The sequence below is a fragment of the Lycorma delicatula genome, chromosome 1, assembly GCF_047948215.1.
Source record: "Lycorma delicatula isolate Av1 chromosome 1, ASM4794821v1, whole genome shotgun sequence".
Lineage (NCBI taxonomy): Eukaryota > Metazoa > Arthropoda > Insecta > Hemiptera > Fulgoridae > Lycorma > Lycorma delicatula.
In genome coordinates this window covers 139,036,177-139,057,717 of record NC_134455.1, presented here as the reverse complement: position 1 = coordinate 139,057,717, position 21,541 = coordinate 139,036,177, and the positions used below count along the sequence as shown (strand labels likewise).

The following is a 21,541-nucleotide window of genomic DNA, read 5'->3' as shown; positions in this document are numbered from 1 at the left end:
GTTTTGTCTGTTTGGATATTAATAAAAATCAATTTTTTTAAACCCTTCTTCATGTTTAGTTGATATTACTTTATTAATTTTTTCAGGATTAAATTCTGAAAAAATTTTGTTACAAAATTTTAATTGTTTATTGGCATTTTAGTGTTATTTTAAATCAAATCTAAAAAATTAAAATTCTTTCAGTTTTTTCATGGCACATATTGTATATGTATATGCACGCATTAAATGCATATTATATGGAATGCAAACCACCAAAACACAATAATTAGATAAGGTAAGCTCACAATATAAATTTCCATTAACTAGTTTTTACATTATCTGCTTCTTCAGATGGTATTAAATCCTATATCTATTACTTTAAAACATTCTTTTAATTTACATATACTTAACACTTTAATATAATGCTTTTATAATATATAATTGCTTTAATATAATGCTTTATATGCATAATTTATTCTAACTCATTTATGGTATCAATAAAAACACAATGCTATCAGAGAATTTTAACATTTTTATTTCTTTCCTTGGACAATTTCTCCACTACAAAATTCATCCTTTAGTCCTGGACTGCTTTTTTTATATCCAAGTTGGAAAGCAGTGGGCAGAGACTACAATCACATCTACCTCCTTGCCAAGAACATTTTACAATTTTTTGTCTAATACTCCTCACAGCTACCTGATTTGTTTACAGATTGGATAGCTTGTACTCTTTCTTTCTCCATAATTTTGTTAAGCTTTCCTTAAATTTGTTGTCTTTCCAATAAAAAGCAGGGTGCATTGATTTGTTTGCTGTATGTACTCACATTTTTATTTGAATGAAATGCACGAACAACCTACATAAAATTGTGTTTTGGGGATAAAAAAGGAAATCATTGGGGTTAGAGCCGTGATACAAAATCACAACTCCAAAACAGCTAAAAATGTTCAGGATTTTGAAGCTTTTTGTTGTTAGTATGCTAAATTTATGAACGTTATTTAGGTACAATTGGCAAAAATATTTAACAAAATCTCAAGTAATGAAAATAAAACGTGTAACAATTTTGCGGTATCTTTTGTCTAGTTGTTATATTATACATTACAATAAGTTGTACAAACAAAATCTTTGCTGGTTTATATGACAATAAATGATGTTCATTGCACAATTTTTCCTATGGAGACAGGAGTGAAATATTACTCGGGCCAAATATTGTCTTGAAAGTAAAATTTAAGCAGTACAAAATTAATTAAAACTACTTTTTACTGTACATTCACCTCTATGAACATTCAGAAAACCACTTCACTCTTCAATTTCCTACATAAGCCTGCTATACGATACTTGTTATTATAAAGCACAACTATATCTTTTTGATAAAATTTGCTTTGGGTCACCTAAAACCGACACAATTAAATGCAGAATAATGATAATTCTATAAAAATAACTAAATCTCTATACATTGCATATGCAAAAACAAAAACAAAACACCATTATTTTGTGCAATTAACAACAAATTATTTTGGTATAAAACAATACCTATAATGGTTGTTAAAAAAATCAATACATGGAATATTATAATAATTATTTAATTTAGACTGAAAATATTGACACATAACCAACCTGGTGGTCAACTTCTAACAATTCTTGAACTTTACTCTGCATCACCTTTTGAAGTTTAGCAGCATCCTGTAATGAAAATTTTCACAAAATTAGTATCAACAAATTGTGAACTGATTAATACAAAGGCCTGTCCATTAAAAAACCAACAAAAAAAATTGTATTCATTTTTTATTCAAATCATTACACAAAAATAGATTATATAGATTATATCAAGAACCAACCAGTAGATATGTTACTCCACAAACAAAAAAACACTACCCTAGAATTTGTAAAATCATGATCAGAGCAGTAAAACAAAATATAAGAAATAAAAAACAGGTATACGAGGGTTATTTTTTTCAATGTGCGATTGGTCACGAAATTAAAACCACAGTGAAAATAAAAAATTTTTTATTTGTAACAAGTACTAACACAGTTACGCTATTTCTCTATATAGTCACCACTCCAATTTAGACATTTGTCGTAGCGTGGCACTAACTTTCCAATACCCTCGTCATAGAAACAAGCTGCCTGTGTTTTCAACCATGTTTCTACGCTGATCTGCAGCTCGATGTCTGTGCCAAAATGTTGTCCTCCTAGCCAGTGTTTCATGTGAGCAAAGAGGTGAAAATCGGATGGAGCCAAGTCTGGGCTGTATGGTGGGTGATCAAACACTTCCCAATGAAGACGCTACAGGAACTTCATTGTTACAGCTACAGTGTGCGGCCGAGCATTGTCATGGAGAAAGACAATGCCTGATGACAACATTCCTCTCCGCTTATTCTGAATTGCCCTTCGTAGACGTTGAAGAGTCACGCAGTATGAGGCTGCAGTGATGGTCATGCCACGTTCCATGAATTCCACCAAGAGAACTCCATTCCGGTCCCAGAATACAGTAGCCATACACTTTCTGTTGGAGAAAGTTCGCTTGAACTTCTTTGATTTACTGGGAGAATGAGAATGCATCCACTGTTTGGATTGTTCTTTTGTTTCTTCAGTTTTGAAATGGACCCATGTCTTGTCCCCTGAGACAATTTTGTTCAAAAAATCTTCTCCTTCATTGTGGTAGCGCTGGAGAAACGTTAGGGAGACATCCATTCTCATTGTTTTGTGATGGTCGGACAGCATCTTGGGAACCCATCTCGCACACAGTTTGCGGTACTGAAGTCTCTCACTCACAATAGTGTAGAGAGCTGACCTTGAAATTTCAGGAAACAAATCACTCAATACAGAAATTGTGAACTGATGATTTTCTCGAATAGCCTCATCCACTCGTTTCCTTCCCTGACCGCCTGCATCATGAACATCTGTATGTCCTGCTTTAAAGTTCCTGCACCATTGTCGCACTTTGCTGTCACTCATTGAAGTTTCACCGTACACATTTCTTATTCGCCGATGAATTTCAGCTGCATTACACCCCTCAGCCTGAAGAAATCGAATTACCACACGCACTTCACACTTGGCGGGAGATGCTATTGTTGTAGACATGTTTACGTGCTAGCTGCATGTTCAGAACTAAACGAAGTGACATGACGTGATTGAAGGCCATACTAGAGACTCTGCGCAACACATATGCGAAAGGTTTATCCAATTTTTGCGCTGGTTTTTATTTCACGTCCGATCGGACCTTGAAAAAAAAATAACCCTCGTGGTTTAAGTCCATATTAATTATTTAATGTATAAGCACATGAAATGCATGAAGATACTAAATATTAAAAATAACTAAAAAAATAATCACAATTTAGAAATTACTAATGAAAATCATTTAAACACAAGTTTACATACACATTAAAAAGCATGTGGAAAATATGGAGATTTCTAAAAAATATTTTAAATAGTACTTTAAAAAAAATTAATATCCAAAGACTATTACCCTGTTTCTGTAAAAGAGATTTTTTAATTTCACTTTAAATAAACTAGTGATAAGATTCAGTAATTTATTAAAAATGGCAATGGAACCAAAGTAAGTACCTTTCTCATAAGATGCAGTAAAGTGTTGAGTAATATGAAAACAGTTCTGTTGTCTGATTTGATAAAGACAGGAATTGCTACTTTAAAGAGTAAGTGATTATTCATGTTAGAAAAAATTACACATTCATAAACCTAAACTCATGGATAAGTTAACGTTTTTAATTTTCTAAATACCAGTTAATATGACTTTGATAAAGACAGGAATTGCTACTTTAAAGAGTAAGTGATTATTCATGCTAGAAAAAATTACACATTCATAAACCTAAACTCATGGATAAGTTAACGTTTTTAATTTTCTAAATACCAGTTAACATGACTTATACTTATGGGCGTTAAATAATGATCTTATAGCCCATTTTTGTATCTTCATAACTCATTCTGGCTTTTTGAAGGAGCCCTCAAAAAGATATGATAAAAAAAGACCTTGAAAAAAAAATAACCCTCGTATATTAGATATTTTTGCTTATCAAGTACTCGCAATGTTCTTTGTCTTGTACTGAATTAATTTCAGTCCTCAAAAACATTATTAAGAAATACACATACTGTGGTCAATTACTTAAGTTTATTTTGATAGTTTTGAAAACGTTGCAGTGGTCACATATTTTTATACAATCTTGATAATCATCATTATTAGCTTTACTTCAAATGATATTACAAAATATTTATTAACAGAATGAACTGAATTACCATGATTTTGAAGTTTTAATTTTTATTATATTAATTTATACGTATATTCCTTGTACAGTACAATACTCAACTTTCTATCTATTTTTTTGCATACACACTTGTGTTTTTATGCACACACATGTATGAGTATGTTGGTATATACAAATATGGTTATTTTTTGCTCTAATATTAATATTTGTTTCTTTTTTTCTTTGATATTGTATTCGTTATATTTACAGTATTTATGAAGAACATTAATTTACATCATGAATCACCAGTAGCTATTGTTAGAGCTGCTACTAGGCCATCCCTGGCGTCCCAGCCATCCTGACGATGGGATATAGTCACCAACTTTGGTTGGAGAGTACTGGGGAAATAAAATACCCAGGGTGGACAAAAACTAGCACTGCTGCCTTGCAGTTTGAAATTAGGTTTTCAAAGACTATGGCAACAAAATTTCAAGAACAAATCACATGGTCCTCCTAGTTAGTGGTATTGTGTGTGGGCCAGTTCCTTGCCCATGTAAAAGTTTTCTACTGAAATCTAATAAAGTTTCCTGCTAAATTTCCCAGTAGAATGCCTCGGATTATGGACGGATTTAATCAGGTTCGACAACAAAAATGAAAATGGATCATAAATTTTGGGATATGGAATGTCCAAAGTTTCAGAAATTAACAGATTAAAATCTTGTTAAAGTTGAAAAGATATCAAATTCTTATTGTTTCTGAAACAAATTAAAAAGGACGTGGTTGTGAGATACTTCAGAATTATGTGCACTAATAATAGAAAGGAGTATAGATGAGGTGACTGGTATCTGTTCTGTTGACCATGTTACTGGTAGAGAGGATTATGTCATGGGAAGCAGTTAGTGAATGTGCAATAAAGGTTGTGTTAAAGATAAGAGCACTTACAGTGGTTGTTGTAGGAGTATATGCACCAATTGAGTTAAAAGACAGTTTTGAACAGAGTTTAAGAGATGCTAGGCAGGTGACACAGAGCAGTTGGTAAGTAATTTTTGGTTAATGTTAACATTGGGAAGTATAGTAATAATTTGTTGGCAAGGCCTTTTGGGGAAAGTGTGAGGAATAATAATGGAGATCATTTGATGGATTTAGTGGACCAATATGAGTAAAAAATAATGAATGCTTTCTTTGCCAACAAGGATGTGCTTAAATACACATGGCATCAAGACACTAGAGAGGGTTGCATACCATTACAGACTATTTTACTATAAACAAAAATCAAGGTTGGAGGTACAGGATATTAGGTCCAGCAAGGAGCAGACTATGGGAGCATACGTTGGTTTCTGAGGATTAAGGTGTACTTTATATATATATATATATATATATACATATATATAACTTTCTGAAAATTCAAATAATTCATCAACATATTGATCACTATGCCAATTATTAACTCAAAAACTCTTATTATTAACTCAAAAACAACAACTTAACCACCAAAAAAATAAGAGAAACCCCTAAAAAAGTATTATAGACTATTGGTATTAGTTTTTTTAGGTTTTTCTCTTAATGTTTGGTGGATAAGTTTTTGGTTTTTAATATACATATATATATATATATATATATATATATATATAAGTGGAGGATCACAGAAACAGGAAGACAAAGCAAAAAAGGAATTGAATATTGTAAGTATAATTTGGAAGGGCTCTGGAAAGACACTATATGACTATATGAGGTTGTATCAGGAAAGACTGAAGCAAAGTTTCAAATAGCTGAGCAGACGATAGAGAAGGAATACAATCATAAAAAGAAATGTATTCATGAAGCTGCTTTAGAAGCTCTGGTTTCGTATTAAAAGGAGAGAGAAGCCTTAATGGTGCAATTAGGATATTGCAAAAAGAATACAGGAAAGAGGAAGGCTTATTTGGAATATCTTGATACTGAAGATAATACCAGTAGGGAAAAATATATAAGAGATTGAACAGAAAGGTTAAGGGAGAGGTAGTAAGGAAAAAGAATGCAGAGTGGAAAGGAGATGTGAGAGGTCTGAGGGAATGTTGGGAGGATCTAAAAGCCATGAGATTTGGAAGACACTGAAAGCTGTTAAAAGTTCATTCAGAGGGAGAGGTAAGGAACGAGCAGTTGGAGAGTTTGAGTGGAAGGAATATTTTCAACAGTTGTTGCACGTTAAGGGAGAGGTAGTAAGGAAAAAGAATGCAGAGTGGAAAGGAGATGTGAGAGGTCTGAGGGAATGTTGGGAGGATCTAAAAGCCATGAGATTTGGAAGACACTGAAAGCTGTTAAAAGTTCATTCAGAGGGAGAGGTAAGGAACGAGCAGTTGGAGAGTTTGAGTGGAAGGAATATTTTCAACAGTTGTTGCACGAGGGCAGGAGAGAATGAGGAAGGTTTGTTCATGCAGAGGCTTAATACCTGGATCTGGAGTTGAGGGATGTTAGGAATTGTCAGGAATGTAAAGGTGAGGATATCAACATGATTTGGGTCAGTGTATCCAGAGTTGATAAAGAGGAGACCAGATAAAATGATAAGCATGTTAAAGAATTTGTTTGAAAGATGCCTGAATGGTAAGATGGTTCCAGTTGAATTTAGATCATATTATATTACTCCTGTGCATAAAAAAGGACCTAGAGATGATTAAGAAATTATACAGGATAATCAGTCATCATTCCTTTCATCAGGAAACTTTATTCAAGTGTTGTTAAAACTTTACTTGAGAGAAACTGTAGTGAAACAGAGGAAAGAACAGACTGGATTTAGAGCAGAGGAGTCAACTGTATATATCAACTTCACTCTTAAGTTGTAGTTGGAGAATAAAGTGCAGGTTGGAAGAGAACTCCCATGTTGCTTTGATTGAATTTGGAAAGGGTATATGATAATGTATCTCTGTATCATCTATTTGAGGAACTGATCCAGATGGAAGTCAATCCTACTTTGACAAGTGCAGTTTAGAATTTATATACTGATAATACGGCATGTGTGAGAGTAAGAGATGAGGATACAGAGGAATTTAAGGTAAATAAAAGGCTGCAGCAGGGTTGTGGATTGTCTCTGACATATTTTAAACTGTACCTTTGTTTAATTTTGGATAACAGGCATAAAAAGTGTAGGAGTATGGGAATCCCTTTGAATGAAGAAAAGTTACTCACATTGTATTTTGCAAATGACCAAATCATAGTATCAGAAGATGAAGACAATTTGGGGTACGATTCATAAACTTAAAGAAAGTATGTGGAGTTGATGGTCTTAATGAATATGCATAAGTGTGAATATTTGGCTGTTGGATCAGAGAAGTAGGTTGACTTATTAGATGGAAAGAGAATTTCTGATGTAGAAAAACCAAAGTATTTCAGGGTATGCTTTAATAACTTCGGGAGCAGTAGGGATAAAGTCCAGGAAAGAATTAGGAACACGTTAGGGGTAGAACATGATTAAAGCACTTCAATCAGATTTATGGAATGTTCAAAAAAGGTTACAGAAGATAAGGATATACAAAAATGCAATACTGTAAGGTACAGAATGCAATACTGTATGGCTCAGAGATCTGGGATATGAAGAACAGAGATCAGTTGTTGGCAACTGAAATGTATTTTAATGAGGCACAGTGTTCAAAAGAAGACAATTGGTAAAGTGAGGAACTCTGTGATACAAGAAAAAATGGAAATGGTGGAGGACATTTTAGATGATGTTTACAGAAGGTAGTTGTGGTTTGGTTTGGGCAAGTCGATACAGAGGAGGAGTGTCTCCCTAAGAAAGTTTTAGGATGGGTATCACCTGAAAGAAGAAAAAGGGGATGGCCAAGACACATGTGAATGGATGGCATAACTGAGTGATGGTTGTAGAAAGTTTGAACGTGGAGGACTGCCAGATGGAAGCTGGGAGCGGACAGATGGCAGCAACTTTAGAAATCCAATAAATAAATAGATCATGAATCTGCAATAATAAGTAATTAAATGTTTTCACTGATTTAACTGCCAATGCAGTCAGCTTTTATTTGACTTTAATATTTATTTTTTTACATTTCATAATAAACAAAATAAAATTTTGTTTATTATCAAAATGTCAGAGGGTCTTAGAATGAACATTTAAGCTTCTGTTTGAATTACTCTTATTATATTACTGGACTGACTGAAGTGTGGTTTGAATAACAGTTTTTTTGATGCTAAATTATTTGAGAGTAACTGTCAGGTATATAAAAAGAATCAACAGGATGGTAGAAACAGTGGAGGTGTATTTTTGGCGGTTGATAAGTTAGAAATTTGTAATGCTATTGCGATCCTAAATTTGAGTGTGTGGGTAAAGGTTTATACTAGTAATTTTAGTGTATTAATTGATATAGTTTACTTACCTCCAGTTACTTCTAGTTGTTTGTACGAAAATATTTTTGAGTATGTTTTACATGACTTCTAAGGTTTATGCTGTTAATATTTTGCTTTTGGGTGATTTTAACCTCCGTGAAATTAACTCAGTAGTGTTTAAATTTAAGGAAGGAACATTTGCTGAGCGGATATTGGGTAACTTCAAGTTCCTATTGGATTTAAACTCCTGCAATTGGATAATAAATATTAAAGAGTGATCACTTAACCTTGCACTGTCGAGTAATGCGAATATCTGTGAGTAGGAAAACTCCTCCTTTAGTTCAAGAGGATCCTCATCATCTGGCATTATGTATTAATTTATTGATTCCCAAACCAAATATAATTATTGTCTCATAGAATTTTTTACAATTTTAAATTGGGTTTTTTTTATTATCTTTATAATAAATTTGTTACAGCTAACTGGGAGAAGCTGTAAAATTTTACAATGTCAATTTAGCTATATAATTTCGTTTGTTAAAATTTATGAATTTTTATAAGGCTAAGTACTAAAAAAAATTTAATAGTACAAACTCTTGTTTTCAATGTTCGTTTTCAGTTGATATTATTAGGGATATTCATCAGAAAAACAACTGTGCGAAAGAGACGGTATTTTAAGTATCATGATCTATTATTCAGAGTTGTAAAATTCTCTGAAAGTAAGATGTGGCTTACCAAAGTCCAGTCTTAAGAATGTAATTAAAAGTTTGACATAAAAAAATTTTGGATTATTAGTCAAAAGAAAAGCTCTGATTTTCATCGTAATAAAATGTGAATGATACTGATTTTTGTGGCAGTGATATAACCTCAGCATTCACTGAATACTTCTCTTCGATCTGTATCAAAGACTCCTGTATCATATTGCTTTAATAAGCTGAACGGGCGTATTGATACTTTCACATAATAATATTTGTCGAGCGTAAATTCATTTAATTTGAATGAGGTTACTGAGGCAATAAATAGCTTGAAACCAAAGCCAGCTTGTGATCCTGATGGTATTCTAACCTATATTTTTAGGGATTGTGAGGAAGTTATTGCTAGCCTGCTTTGTTTCATATTCAATTTTTCTCTAAAGATGAGCTGCTTTCCTAGTAAATGGAAACCAGCTAAAATTATTCCAGTATTTAAACTGGGAGATCGTAATGAAGTGTCTAATTATCGTCCTATCCCAACTATTAATGTTTTTGCTAAAGTCTTTACAAAACTACTGTACAAACACTTATGATGGTATGTTAAACCTTACATTTACGTTAACAAACCTGGGTTCATGGCAGGACATTCAGTTGTTACTAACTTATTATTGTTCACATAAGGTGTTACACAAGTCCTACATAATGGGGTGGATGTTATTTATACTAATTCTATTAAAGCTTTAGATAGTGTTGATCATGCTGTATTATTAAATATACTTAGCTTATTTGGAGTACCTATAATTAGCAATTTTACATAGGGAATTGTAGTTCACGATATATAATAACAAGATACAAAAGTTATACAGATCAACAATGGCAATATTTTTCTTTCATTGTAGATACGTAACAATTAATTACCTGAAAAATTAAAAACATTATAAGAACAATTAAATTTTTCATTACCTTATATAATCGTGAATCAGGTCTGTTATACTTCTTTGCATTTTCAAACATTATATTCATATCACCAGCCACTTCACTCACTGTACCATAATCTCCTCTCTACAAAGAAAAAAATCAAATATAAAAAACTGAAACCTTTCCAAAAAATATTATCATTACACTTACCAAAAAGCTAAACGAGCCTTCAGTAAGAAATATAATTTGTTTACATCAAAAATTAATTTAAATGTCAGGAAAAGATTTTTGAAAGTGTATGTTTGGAGTGTCGCTTTATATAGAAGTGAAACTTGGACAATCGGAGAAGAAAAGATTAGAAGCTTTTGAAATGTGGTGCTATAGGAGAATGTTAAAAATCAGATGGGTGGATAAAGTGACAAATGAAGAGGTATTGCAGCAACTAGATGAAGAAAGAAGCATTTGGAAAAATATAGTTAAAAGAAGAGACAGACTTATAGGCCACATACTAAGGCATCCTGGAATAGTCGCTTTAATATTGGAAGGACAGGTAGAAGGGAAAAATTGTCTAGGCAGGCCATGTTTGGAATATGTAAAACAAATTGTTAGGGATGTAGGATGTAGAGGGTATACTGAAATGAAACGACTAGCACTAGATAGGAATCTTGGAGAGCTGCATCAAACCAGTCAAATGACTGAAGACAAAAAAAAAAATATAGCAAAATTAGAACTCAGCCCCTAACTTTATAACTTCAGAGCTCAGCAGCAATGTCATAAAAACCTAATATCAGATTTGTTTAAAAACTTTACATTTTCTTAATTTATTTTCTTTAATACAATAGTATAAACAAATACAAAGCAATAAGTTATTAATTAGGAGGGTCACTGACTTTTTTCATTTGTCATGTCCAGTTTTACTCATTTAATAATAATCTGAAGTCATAATAAATAGGGATAGTCTATAGATCATCAAAGAAATGGGGTAAAATTGAGATTTTTTTGTAAATATCTCAAAAATTATTTATTATCAAACTATTTTTTCTTTAAATTTTATAATAAAATAATAATTTAAAGCTAATATTTTTAATATTTATAAAAGTATATAATAAAAAAAAAAACAAAAAAAACATTAAATACTACCTCTACCCGCCACGATTCGCTGTAGCACATTGTGGTTGCATGGATGAGAAATGAGAAACAAAATAAAGCATATGTTTTATAGAAGTTAAATTTTGCAATACTTGTGGATATACAATATTTTTTTGTTTTTCCACTGTCTGCGTAGATATAAAGGCTATCTGGTTTGCCGACTCGGGAACACGCAACATACAGTTGCCCATGTGAGAAGCAATCCGCATCTAAATCTAAACCACACAATTCTAAAGATTGACCTTGAACTTTATTGATTGTGATTGCAAATGCCAATCGAATTGGGAATTGCAATCTTTTAAATTAAAATGGTGTATCGGTCGGGATTATGGGTATTCGAGGAATGAGGACATCTTCACCTTTGAAAGGCCCCGTTAAAATTGTTGCTTCCACTACGTTATTTATCAATTTCTTAACTGCAAGTCGCGTGCCGTTGCAGAGTTTTGGCTGATTAATATTCCGCAACAGGATAATTGTCATTTTTTGATCGAACCGTTGCTAGAATCAATCTAATGAGGAATGTTTTCCCAGTTCCTCCTGGCGCATCCAAGAAGAAAGTCCCCCCAACTCCGTCATTTATCATTTGCATTATGCGATCATAAATGCCTTTCTGTTCACGCGTTAATTTGGGGATGTTTGATTGAACATATGACTGAAGATCACCAATGTTGTAACTCTGTTCACGGCGTAAATCCACATCAAATGAAGCAATCGCAGCTCGGGTGGGTGCTGGCATTCCCAATTAACTAAGAACTTTATTTGCAATAGCTAAGCACTTGTCTTCAATATTTATCAATGCTTCGTTGTAAATGCCTTCTGTAAATTCCATTGTCATATTCGTATTTTCTAGGCGTACTCTATACAAAATATCCTCAGCCATATGCGATCGATATCTTTCCCATAACTCTGTGGGAGATGAAGGGAAGCAAGCAATCAATATAATTGCGAATAATCCGTGAATTTGGTTTGGATGTGCAGTGTTGCACGCGTCATTAATACATATATCCCACTGTTGGTCGTTTTCTAATAAATTCAGAGCTTGGTGAAAGGCGCAGCTCAATCACGACACGATCACACAAAAGTACCTCGATTAAAGTGAATATTTAATTCAGATTGTATACTAATCTGAATCAGATGCAAGTGCAGACGTATTTTTTTTTTTTGTTAATAAACAATGTAATTGGGAACAGGTATTGTTTCACATGTAACTGCGGTTGTCGTTAGCTAGTATGGCGAGTGTTCCTCTCGCTTCCGGCAGATGGCACGGTCACTGGTACACAGCTGACTGTTAAAAAAACTGTTTTCTCGTGATTACAGGTATGTGACTGATGCGAAAAATAGATAAAAACAATCTTTGATGCGGGTTATATATTGTGCTAAAATTTGAGCTCAATCGGTGCAGAACATTTTGAGTTTTTTAAGCGTACACAAACGAACTTAACATTTTTATATATAAAGATAATATTTTTTTACAAAACTATGAATCAAACAATTAAGGCACCAATTGCCTACCAATTAAGTAGTTATAAAACTAAGTTATAAAACTACCAATTTAGGTTATGTAAATATAAAATTAATATAAAAGACATTTTATGTTAATCAATAAAACAGACTTCTAGTTCAGGTGAAAGGTGAACTGTCTTTGAGAACATATAGGAAATATAATTTTAAGAATCAAAAATGTCTCCTCCATTGAAATATCCCACAGTTTCTGGGTATACCAGCCAAGATTCAGCAATATTGGGTCTTGTAAAAATACATATTGGTTTTGAAAGAACAAAATAGACATTACAGAAGATATAAAAAATTTTATTTAATAATTTAAGGTAAAAATTATTTCTCTTACCTGATACTTCAGGTAAGCCCCGATACATTCAGCCCACAGAAAAAAAATCACACACTGCAATCTCTCGTGAACATGCAGATCTCTGGATGTTACTTATAGTGAAATTTAATACTCTAAAAAAATATTTCTCTTAGAACATCTATGGATCATGTAACCGTGTGAGTAATGGCGCATCTTCCTGTTGAAACCACACAGCTTTATCTCCATGTTCATTAAGCTTCAGTTGCAGAAAGTTGCCTATTATATCAATGTAACAATCAGAAGTCACGGTAACAGCTTTTATTCTCTTCTCAAAGAAGTGCAGCCCTATCACTTCAAAGTCCACAACAGTAAAACCAAACAATATATGTTCAAAATGAAGAGGGCATTTTTGAAGCTGTCAAGGATTAGTTTCTGCTAGATATGAAAAATTTTGTTAACAAAACCCATTAATTAGCTGTCAGTCATACAACAGCTAAACTGTCAAGTGACTGAGCTCAATCAACAGTTTGTTCTTTATTCGAACATTTTGAAGAATAAATGAATAACATGCAATGCGGTTTTTATTTGATCTCGTTCACTTAAGAAACTGCTTGTTCTCATATATAATTCTTCTCATAAACTGATCTAACAATCCCATGTTTAGGGATATTTGTAATGCCTATCTCACTCATTAGATCTCTTTGGGCAATCAGACACAAGGCCTAATTTATTGTCAAATAATTTGATGAAGCTGTAGTTCTAATATTTGATATTCATAACAACAATATGATCTTCCTATCAGGAACCAAAGAATTTCAGTGTATAGCCATAAGTGCAAGCAAAATAATTGCTGTTAAAATGAATGAATTTCCATTTATAATATAAGCTCCTCACAACTTCATAATTAAACAGCTCATACTTCACACCTCATACTTCTAGCACTTTTAACAGAAGTAGGAAATCAAGGAGCTATTTCAACTGGACCCTGTATAATGCAGTGATTCAGGGATTACACAACTAAAAAAATTATACTTTCAAAATTAGAAGCAAAGTTATCATTGACAGAAGTGATAAGAATTCTTTATTAATTTTTAAAAATCAGACACAACAACCAGTCAGTCAACATATAGTCCACATATACTATATATATTTTTATACTGAAAGTTTTTTTGAAGACATGAATGAAGTTTTAATTCCATTAGAATCTTACTGAATATTGAATGAACAAACAGAAAACTCTTAGGCCATTAAAATAAAAGGGTCTTTCAAATATAAACCAAAGTTTGTTTATGTAGGTTTACTGATAAAATTACAAATAAATTACCTTATTTTTCTACATACCTTCCTTCAACAGAAATACATTTTCTCCACCAGATAGGTAGCTTCCTGATCCCCTCAGAAAAAAAAAACAAGATGGCTGCCCAACAACCTACTACACACATAATGCTGAACTGTGACATCATCTTCAAATCTTTCCCTTCCTAAAGCTTCTTTTAGCAAATCAAACATGTGGAAATCTCACGTGACAAGTCTGAACTTACAGTGAGTGTTCAAGAGCTGTCCAATAATTTTAATGAATTTATCGTGAGTCTGAACTGTTGTATGCAGCCACATGTTGTCATGGAGAAGGAGGACATTGCGAATTGTTTGTTGTGATAAGCAGCCCTGACATCATCCAACAACTGGCAGAAGTACACTGCATTTACTGTCCCTTTGAATCCCAAAACAGTTGCAGAACTTTTCCAGTTGACAGGTGTTTCCTGGCTTTAATCAGTGCCCCTCCCACTTTTTCTCCACTTTATACTTGTTCTCCTGCTTTCCAGGGTATAGTGGTGGACCCATTTTTGTTGCAGATCAAAATACAGTCCAAAAATGCCTCTCCTACTTCCTAAAACAAATTCAGCAACAGCCAACAGATGTCTTTCCAGACATTTCTTTGTGCCTCAGTGAAAAGACGTGGAACCCACCTCGATAACACTTTGCTGTATCCAAGAGTGTCTGACAACATTGTATGCCTACTCCCAACACTTATGCCCACCTCTGATGCAATTTCAATGACATTTATGCAGCAGTCACTTTCCACAAGTTCATGAACAGTCTGAATGTTGTCGTCATTGACACACTAGTCAGCGGATGATGTTCATAACTTTTTTCTCCACTGCATCACAGCCAAAATTCTTTGGCCCAATCAAACACTTGAGTTTTTGACAGGGCAGTATCTTCAAACTGTGCCTGGTGTTGAGAGATAATTTCAAAGGATTTGACATCTTTGATGGCAATAAGTAGGATTATAAATCATAGTACAACGAACAGTGATACCTCCAGTTCTGACATTTTGGTACTAATGTGGGAACACAACCTACAGGCTTGGCTGACCAGTTGCTCCCTTCCAAACACATCTAACTAACTATCCAAAGCAGCTAACCACATTCGTTGCTTTTCCTCAGTCCACTTAGCAACATTTCGGTTTATATCTGAATGATCCTCGTATCTTGCATATCTTTTTTTACTACCTGTAATTAACATAAGGGTGAAAACATTTGAATGTTTTAATTATCTTAGAAAAAGAAGAGTTAATTTTTTTTATTACAACTCCTCAATCCACAGCATCATCATAGTTGGAAAGTTTGCTTAAATACTAAAACACATAACAATCACCGCTAAAGAATGATTTTTAATACTGGAAAATTCTACACTGTATCAAGGATGACCTATTTAAAAAATGAACCAAAGAGTATATATATCTCAAGTTCTTCATTAACAGAATAATGCTTCTAAATAATTTTTTTAATAAAAATATAATACACAATTCAATTTATAAATGATAAAAGTTTAATACTTAACATATGCCAAATGTTAATCAATTTGCATCGATGAGTCAAGTGGTATTAAAAAATGGTGCTTCACTTTTATTATATGTATATTGATTATTTTTAGTCATCAGAGCAGCGGTTAAATAGCGTAAATGATGATACTGAGCAAAGGTTTTGCATACAACTCGTGAATTAGCCACAAAGTACGAGCTGACACATTGTTACAGTGAAAGATCCACTAGTCGCACCAAAATTCAGTTCTCTTCTTACTCACATTTTTACAGACATCAGATGACTTCTACATAGAAGTGGTGACTGACTACCCGCCCTGCATGTAGAAACTAATAGTGAACAATGACTTTAATGTCAAAAAAAACTGTCAACATTACCTTTAGCTTGAAAGATTTAGGCAACCCCTTTTTGGTCTGAAAATCTTCTTACTCACTGCAATGAATGAGACTTTTTTTTCATATCACAGCCCCCTATACCCACATCTCATTGCCTACAAGGTTTCACAATTTGCATGATTTAAATGTTCCTGAGAGATTGTGTACAGAACTGTCTTTTTGTTCTTATATCAAAAGTTCTGGAACGAATCCACCAGTAACATGTGTATTCCTATTTTTTCAGTTAAAATTTTATGGCATGAACCCACTGAAATCCCAATCTTCTCTGGTGTCTCGCAAAGAGTTAAACAACAATTTAACCTCACCGAATCATTCATTCAAGCAATCAGAAACATAAAGGTTGACATCAAAAGTCTTCCTAAACAAGCACGATCTTCAGTAATTCCTGACCATTCACATAACATTGTTCGGGTCCAAACCATAACCATAAGCCTATTTAAAATTTTGTTGAGCTTAACAAAGATTTAAGCACTTTTTTTTTGTCCTCAATCATTTGACTGGTTTGATGCAGCTCTCCAAGATTCCCTATCTAGTGCTAGTCTTTTCAGTTCAGTATACCCCCTACATCCTACATCCCTAACAATTTGTTTTACATATTCCAAACGTGGCCTGCCTACACAATTTTTTCCTTCTACCTGTCCTTCCAATATTAAAGCGACAATTCCAGGATGCCTTAGTATGTCGCCTATAAGTCTGTCTCTTCTTTTAACTATATTTTTCCAAATGCTTCTTTCTTCATCTATTTGCCGCAATATCTCTTCATTTGTCACTTTATCCACCCATCTGATTTTTAACATTCTCCTATAGCACCACATTTCAAAAGCTTCTAATCTTTCCTTCTCAGATACTCCGATTGTCCAAGCTTCACTTCCATATAAAGCGACACTCCAAACATATACTTTAAAAAATTTTTCCTGACATTTAAATTAATTTTTGATGTTAACAAATTATATTTCTGACTGAAGGCTCATTTTGCTTGTGCTATTCGGCATTTTATAACGCTCTTGCTTCGTCCATCTTTAGTAATTCTACTTCCCAAATAACAAAATTCTTTCATCTCCATAATCTTTTCTCCTCCTATTTTCACATTCATTGGTCCATCTTTGTTATTTCTAATACATTTCATTACTTTTGTTTTGTATTTGTTTATTTTCATGCGATAATTCTTGTGTAGGACTTCATCTATGCCATTCATTGTTTCTTCTAAATCCTTTTTACTCTCGGCTAGAATTACTATATCATCAGCAAATCGTAGCATCTTTATCTTTTCACATTGTACTGTTACTCCGAATCTAAATTGTTCTTTAACATCATTAACTGCTAATTCCATGTAAAGATTAAAAAGTAATGGTGATAGGGAACATCCTTGTCGGACTCCCTTTCTTATTACGGCTTCTTTCTTATGTCTTATGTTCTTCAATTGTTACTGTTGCTGTTTGGTACCTGTACATGTTAGCAATTATTCTTCTAGCTCTGTATTTGAACCCTAATTTTTTTAAAATGCTGAACATTTTATTCCAGTCTACGTTATCGAATGCCTTTTCTAGGTCTACAAACGCCAAGTATGTTGGTTTGTTTTTCTTTAATCTTTCTTCTACTATTAATCTGAGGCCTAAAAATTAATCTGCTTCCCTTGTCCCTATACTTTTCCTGAAACCGAATTGGTCTTCTCCTAACACTTCTTCCACTCTCCTCTCAATTCTTCTGTATAGAATTCTAGTTAAGATTTTTGATGCATGACTAGTTAAACTAATTGTTCTGTATTCTTCACATTTATCTGCCCCTGCTTTCTTTGGTATCATGACTATAACACTTTTTTTGAAGTCTGACAGAAATTCCCTTTTTCATAAATATTACTCACCAGTTTGTATAATCTATCAATCGCTTCCTCACCTGCACTGCGCAGTAATTCAACAGGTATTCCGTCTATTCCAGGTGCCATTCTGCCATTTAAATCTTTTAATGCTCTCTTAAATTCAGATCTCAGTATTGTTTCTCCCATTTCATCCTCCTCAAATTCCTCTATAACACCATTTTCTAATTCATTTCCTCCATATAACTCTTCAATATATTCCACCCACCTACCAACCTCTCCTTTCATATTATAAATCGGTGTACCATATTTGTTTAACACACTATCAGATTTTAATTTATTTACCATGAAAGTTTCCTTAACTTTCCTGTATGCTCTGTCTATTTTACCAATGATAATTTCTCCTTCCACTTCTGAACACTTTTCTTTAATCCACTCTTCTTTCGCTAATTTGCACTTCCTGTTTATAGCATTTCTTAATTGTCGGTAGTTCCTTTTACTTTCTTCATCACTAGCATTCTTATATTTTCTACGTTCATCCATCAGCTGCAATATATCGTCTGAAACCCAAGGTGTTCTACCAGTTCTCTTTGTTCCGCCTAAGTTCGCTTCTGCTGATTTAATAGTTTCCTTTTTAACATTCTCCCATTCTTCTTCTACATTTTCTACCTTATCTTTTTTACTCAGACCTCTTGCGATGTCCTCTTCAAAAATCTTCTTTACCTCCTCTTCTTCAAGCTTCTCTAAATTCCACCGATTCATCTGTCACCTTTTCTTCAGGTTTTTAAATCCCAATTTACATTTCATTATCACCAAATTATGGTCGCTATCAATGTCTGCTCCAGGGAAAGGTTTGCAATCAACGAGTTGATTCCCAAATCTTTGCTTAACCATGATATAATCTATCTGATACCTTGCAGTATCGCCTGGCTTTTTCCAAGTGTATATTCTTCTATTATGATTTTTAAATTGGGTGTTGGCAATTACTAAACTATACTTTGTGCAAAACTCTATAAGTCTGTCCCCTCTTTCATTCCTTTTGCCCAGCCCGTATACACCTACTATATTTCCTTCCTTCCCCTTTCCAATGCTTGCATTCCAATCTCCAACTATTATAAAATTTTCATCTCCTTTTATGTGTTTAATTGCTTTATCAATCTCTTCGTATACACACTCTACCTCATCATCATCATGGGCGCTTGTAGGCATATAGACGTTAACAATCGTTGTCGGTTTAGGTTTTGATTTTATCCTTATTACAATGATTCTATTGCTATGCGTTTTGAAATATTCTACTCTCTTCCCCATCTTCTTGTTCATTATGAAACCTACTCCTGCCTGCCCATTATTTGAAGCTGAGTTTATTATTCTAAAATCACCTAACCAAAAGTCGCCTTCCTCTTCCCACCTAACCTCACTAATTCCTACTACATCCACATTTATCATATCCATTTCTCTTCTTAAATTTTCCAGCCTACCAACCTTTTTTTAAACTTCTAACATTCCACGCTTTGACTCGTAGAATGTTATTTTTTAATTTTCTGGTGACCCCCTCCTTAGTAGTCCCCACCCGGAGATCCGAACGGGGGACTAGTTTACCCCCGGAATATTTTACCAAGGAAACGCCTCCATCATTGCTATATGAAAATGCAGAGAGCCACATTTTCTTGGAAAAAAAGCAGCTGTAGTTTTCCATTGCTTTCAGCTGTGCAGTACTCAGAGGACTGAGTGATGTTGATATGGCCGTTTAAGTCGTCCTGACTCACACCCCTAACAACTACTGAAAGAGCTGCTGCCCTCTTTCAGGAATAATTCCTTAGTCTGGCTCTCAACAGATACCTCTCCGATATGGTTGCACCTTCGGTCCAGCTGCTCTGTATCACTGAGTACTCAAGCCCCCTCACCAACGGCAAGGTCTCATGATTCATAGAGGAGGGATTTAAGCACAAAACTTCAAAAAAGTCTTGTAAAAGTTACTTGTTGCAAAAAAGCAAGTGTTCATTTGTCACTTCAATGAACACTACAAAAGAATTAATCGTTACAGACAAATGCAGGCGACAGGATATTGTTTGTCAGGTCCTACCCTACTCAGTATTGCCAACTCTACAGCTTAAAATACCTCTATAAGTACTAAAAAAAAAGTTCAGTTATTTTTTGAACAAACCTCATACATATATTTATAGAGTTCATCAAAGATAAAGTACAGGAAAAGAAGTTGTTAACATTAATAAATAGAGAAGTTATTGTTCTAAGTCTAAGGCAATTGAACATTTCTAAACATTCAAAATAAATAGGTTAGGTTGGTGTTTACGCCAACACGTAAAGTTGTTTTATTCCAATGAATTCAAGATTATGGTCGAGTCTTGTAGTTTACAGGCTTGGTAATTTATTTCGCATTTTTTGTAAGGCTTATCATACGTGTATTTTAAAATAGGTTGTTTGGGTTTGTTTTCGATACCAATTTCTCTCAGTCTCCAGTTTGACTTGCTGATTGCATCATCATATTGGTGTCAACGTATTTCATATCTCGCATTATTTATTGCTGTTTGGTCTTAATATATATATATATATATATATATATATATATATATTAGTCTTAAGTGTTTTTTATTCTCAACCAATTTCAATATTGTCATAGTTCCTAGAAGTCTACTTCTCTTTGTCTGCCCTTATGTCATTTCTTCGACTTGCGTATTCAGAAATTTATTTTATCACTTACGTAATTCTTTAGTGGTCTGCTTGCTTGTAAATTATTTTTGTAATGTCTAATTTCTTGAATTCCACACGTTTTCTCTAATCGTTCTCATACTAACACTAAGACATTACTCTTATTGCCAACACACACTCTCTTAGGTCTGCCTAGGTGTGGTTTCTCCCTCCTTTCACTCACACCATTTTTTCGGCAGAGTAGATCCAACATTCATATTCATCCTGTACAATCTCCTATGGCCATTCTCTCTCAAACTTTGTGATAATATTTTCATCGCATTCATACCCGCATAAACGTTGCGGTATTTCTCTGTCTAAATATTCACTAGCTCTACTCGGCAGTGTCTTGTAATTTCATTGATCTACATGTTTTGTTTTGCCTCGTTTCTTCGTTAAGTTATTCTTCAAATTCTATATTACATCTCTGTGGAAAGTGTTTCAATCACTACAAACTGCCAATTCTATCAACGCCGAATCTTCTCGAGCTGCTGATTACATTTTCATCGATGCAGAATCTCTCCAAACTCGTTGCTACATTTTTGAGACGCCACGTCCTGCTCAACCTCTTAACCATGTCTCACCCCTGCATTCTTGATACACCACTGCAGGCTACGCCCAGGATTACTGTATGTATTCATTTACCTTCATTCACGAGTTCGTCTCTTGCTAATATTTGTGTGCTACAGGCAAGTTCAATTTTCATTATTTATTATGTTAAACAGTTATTTTATCATTAAAATTTGTGA

At 33.7% G+C, this 21,541-nt stretch overlaps 1 protein-coding gene across 10 annotated transcripts in view; it reads right to left on the bottom strand.

The window, feature by feature from the left end:
- Positions 1–21,541, bottom strand: part of polybromo (protein) — a 315,452-nt gene that overhangs the window by 196,494 nt on the left and 97,417 nt on the right. For all 10 annotated transcript variants that reach the window (XM_075362328.1, XM_075362291.1, XM_075362318.1 and 7 more), the window contains exons 10-11: positions 10,143–10,241; positions 1,595–1,660 (exon numbers count right to left, since the gene is read on the bottom strand). In XM_075362328.1, the coding sequence (XP_075218443.1) occupies positions 1,595–1,660; positions 10,143–10,241 (165 nt within the window). The remainder of the gene's footprint in view (positions 1–1,594; positions 1,661–10,142; positions 10,242–21,541) is intronic.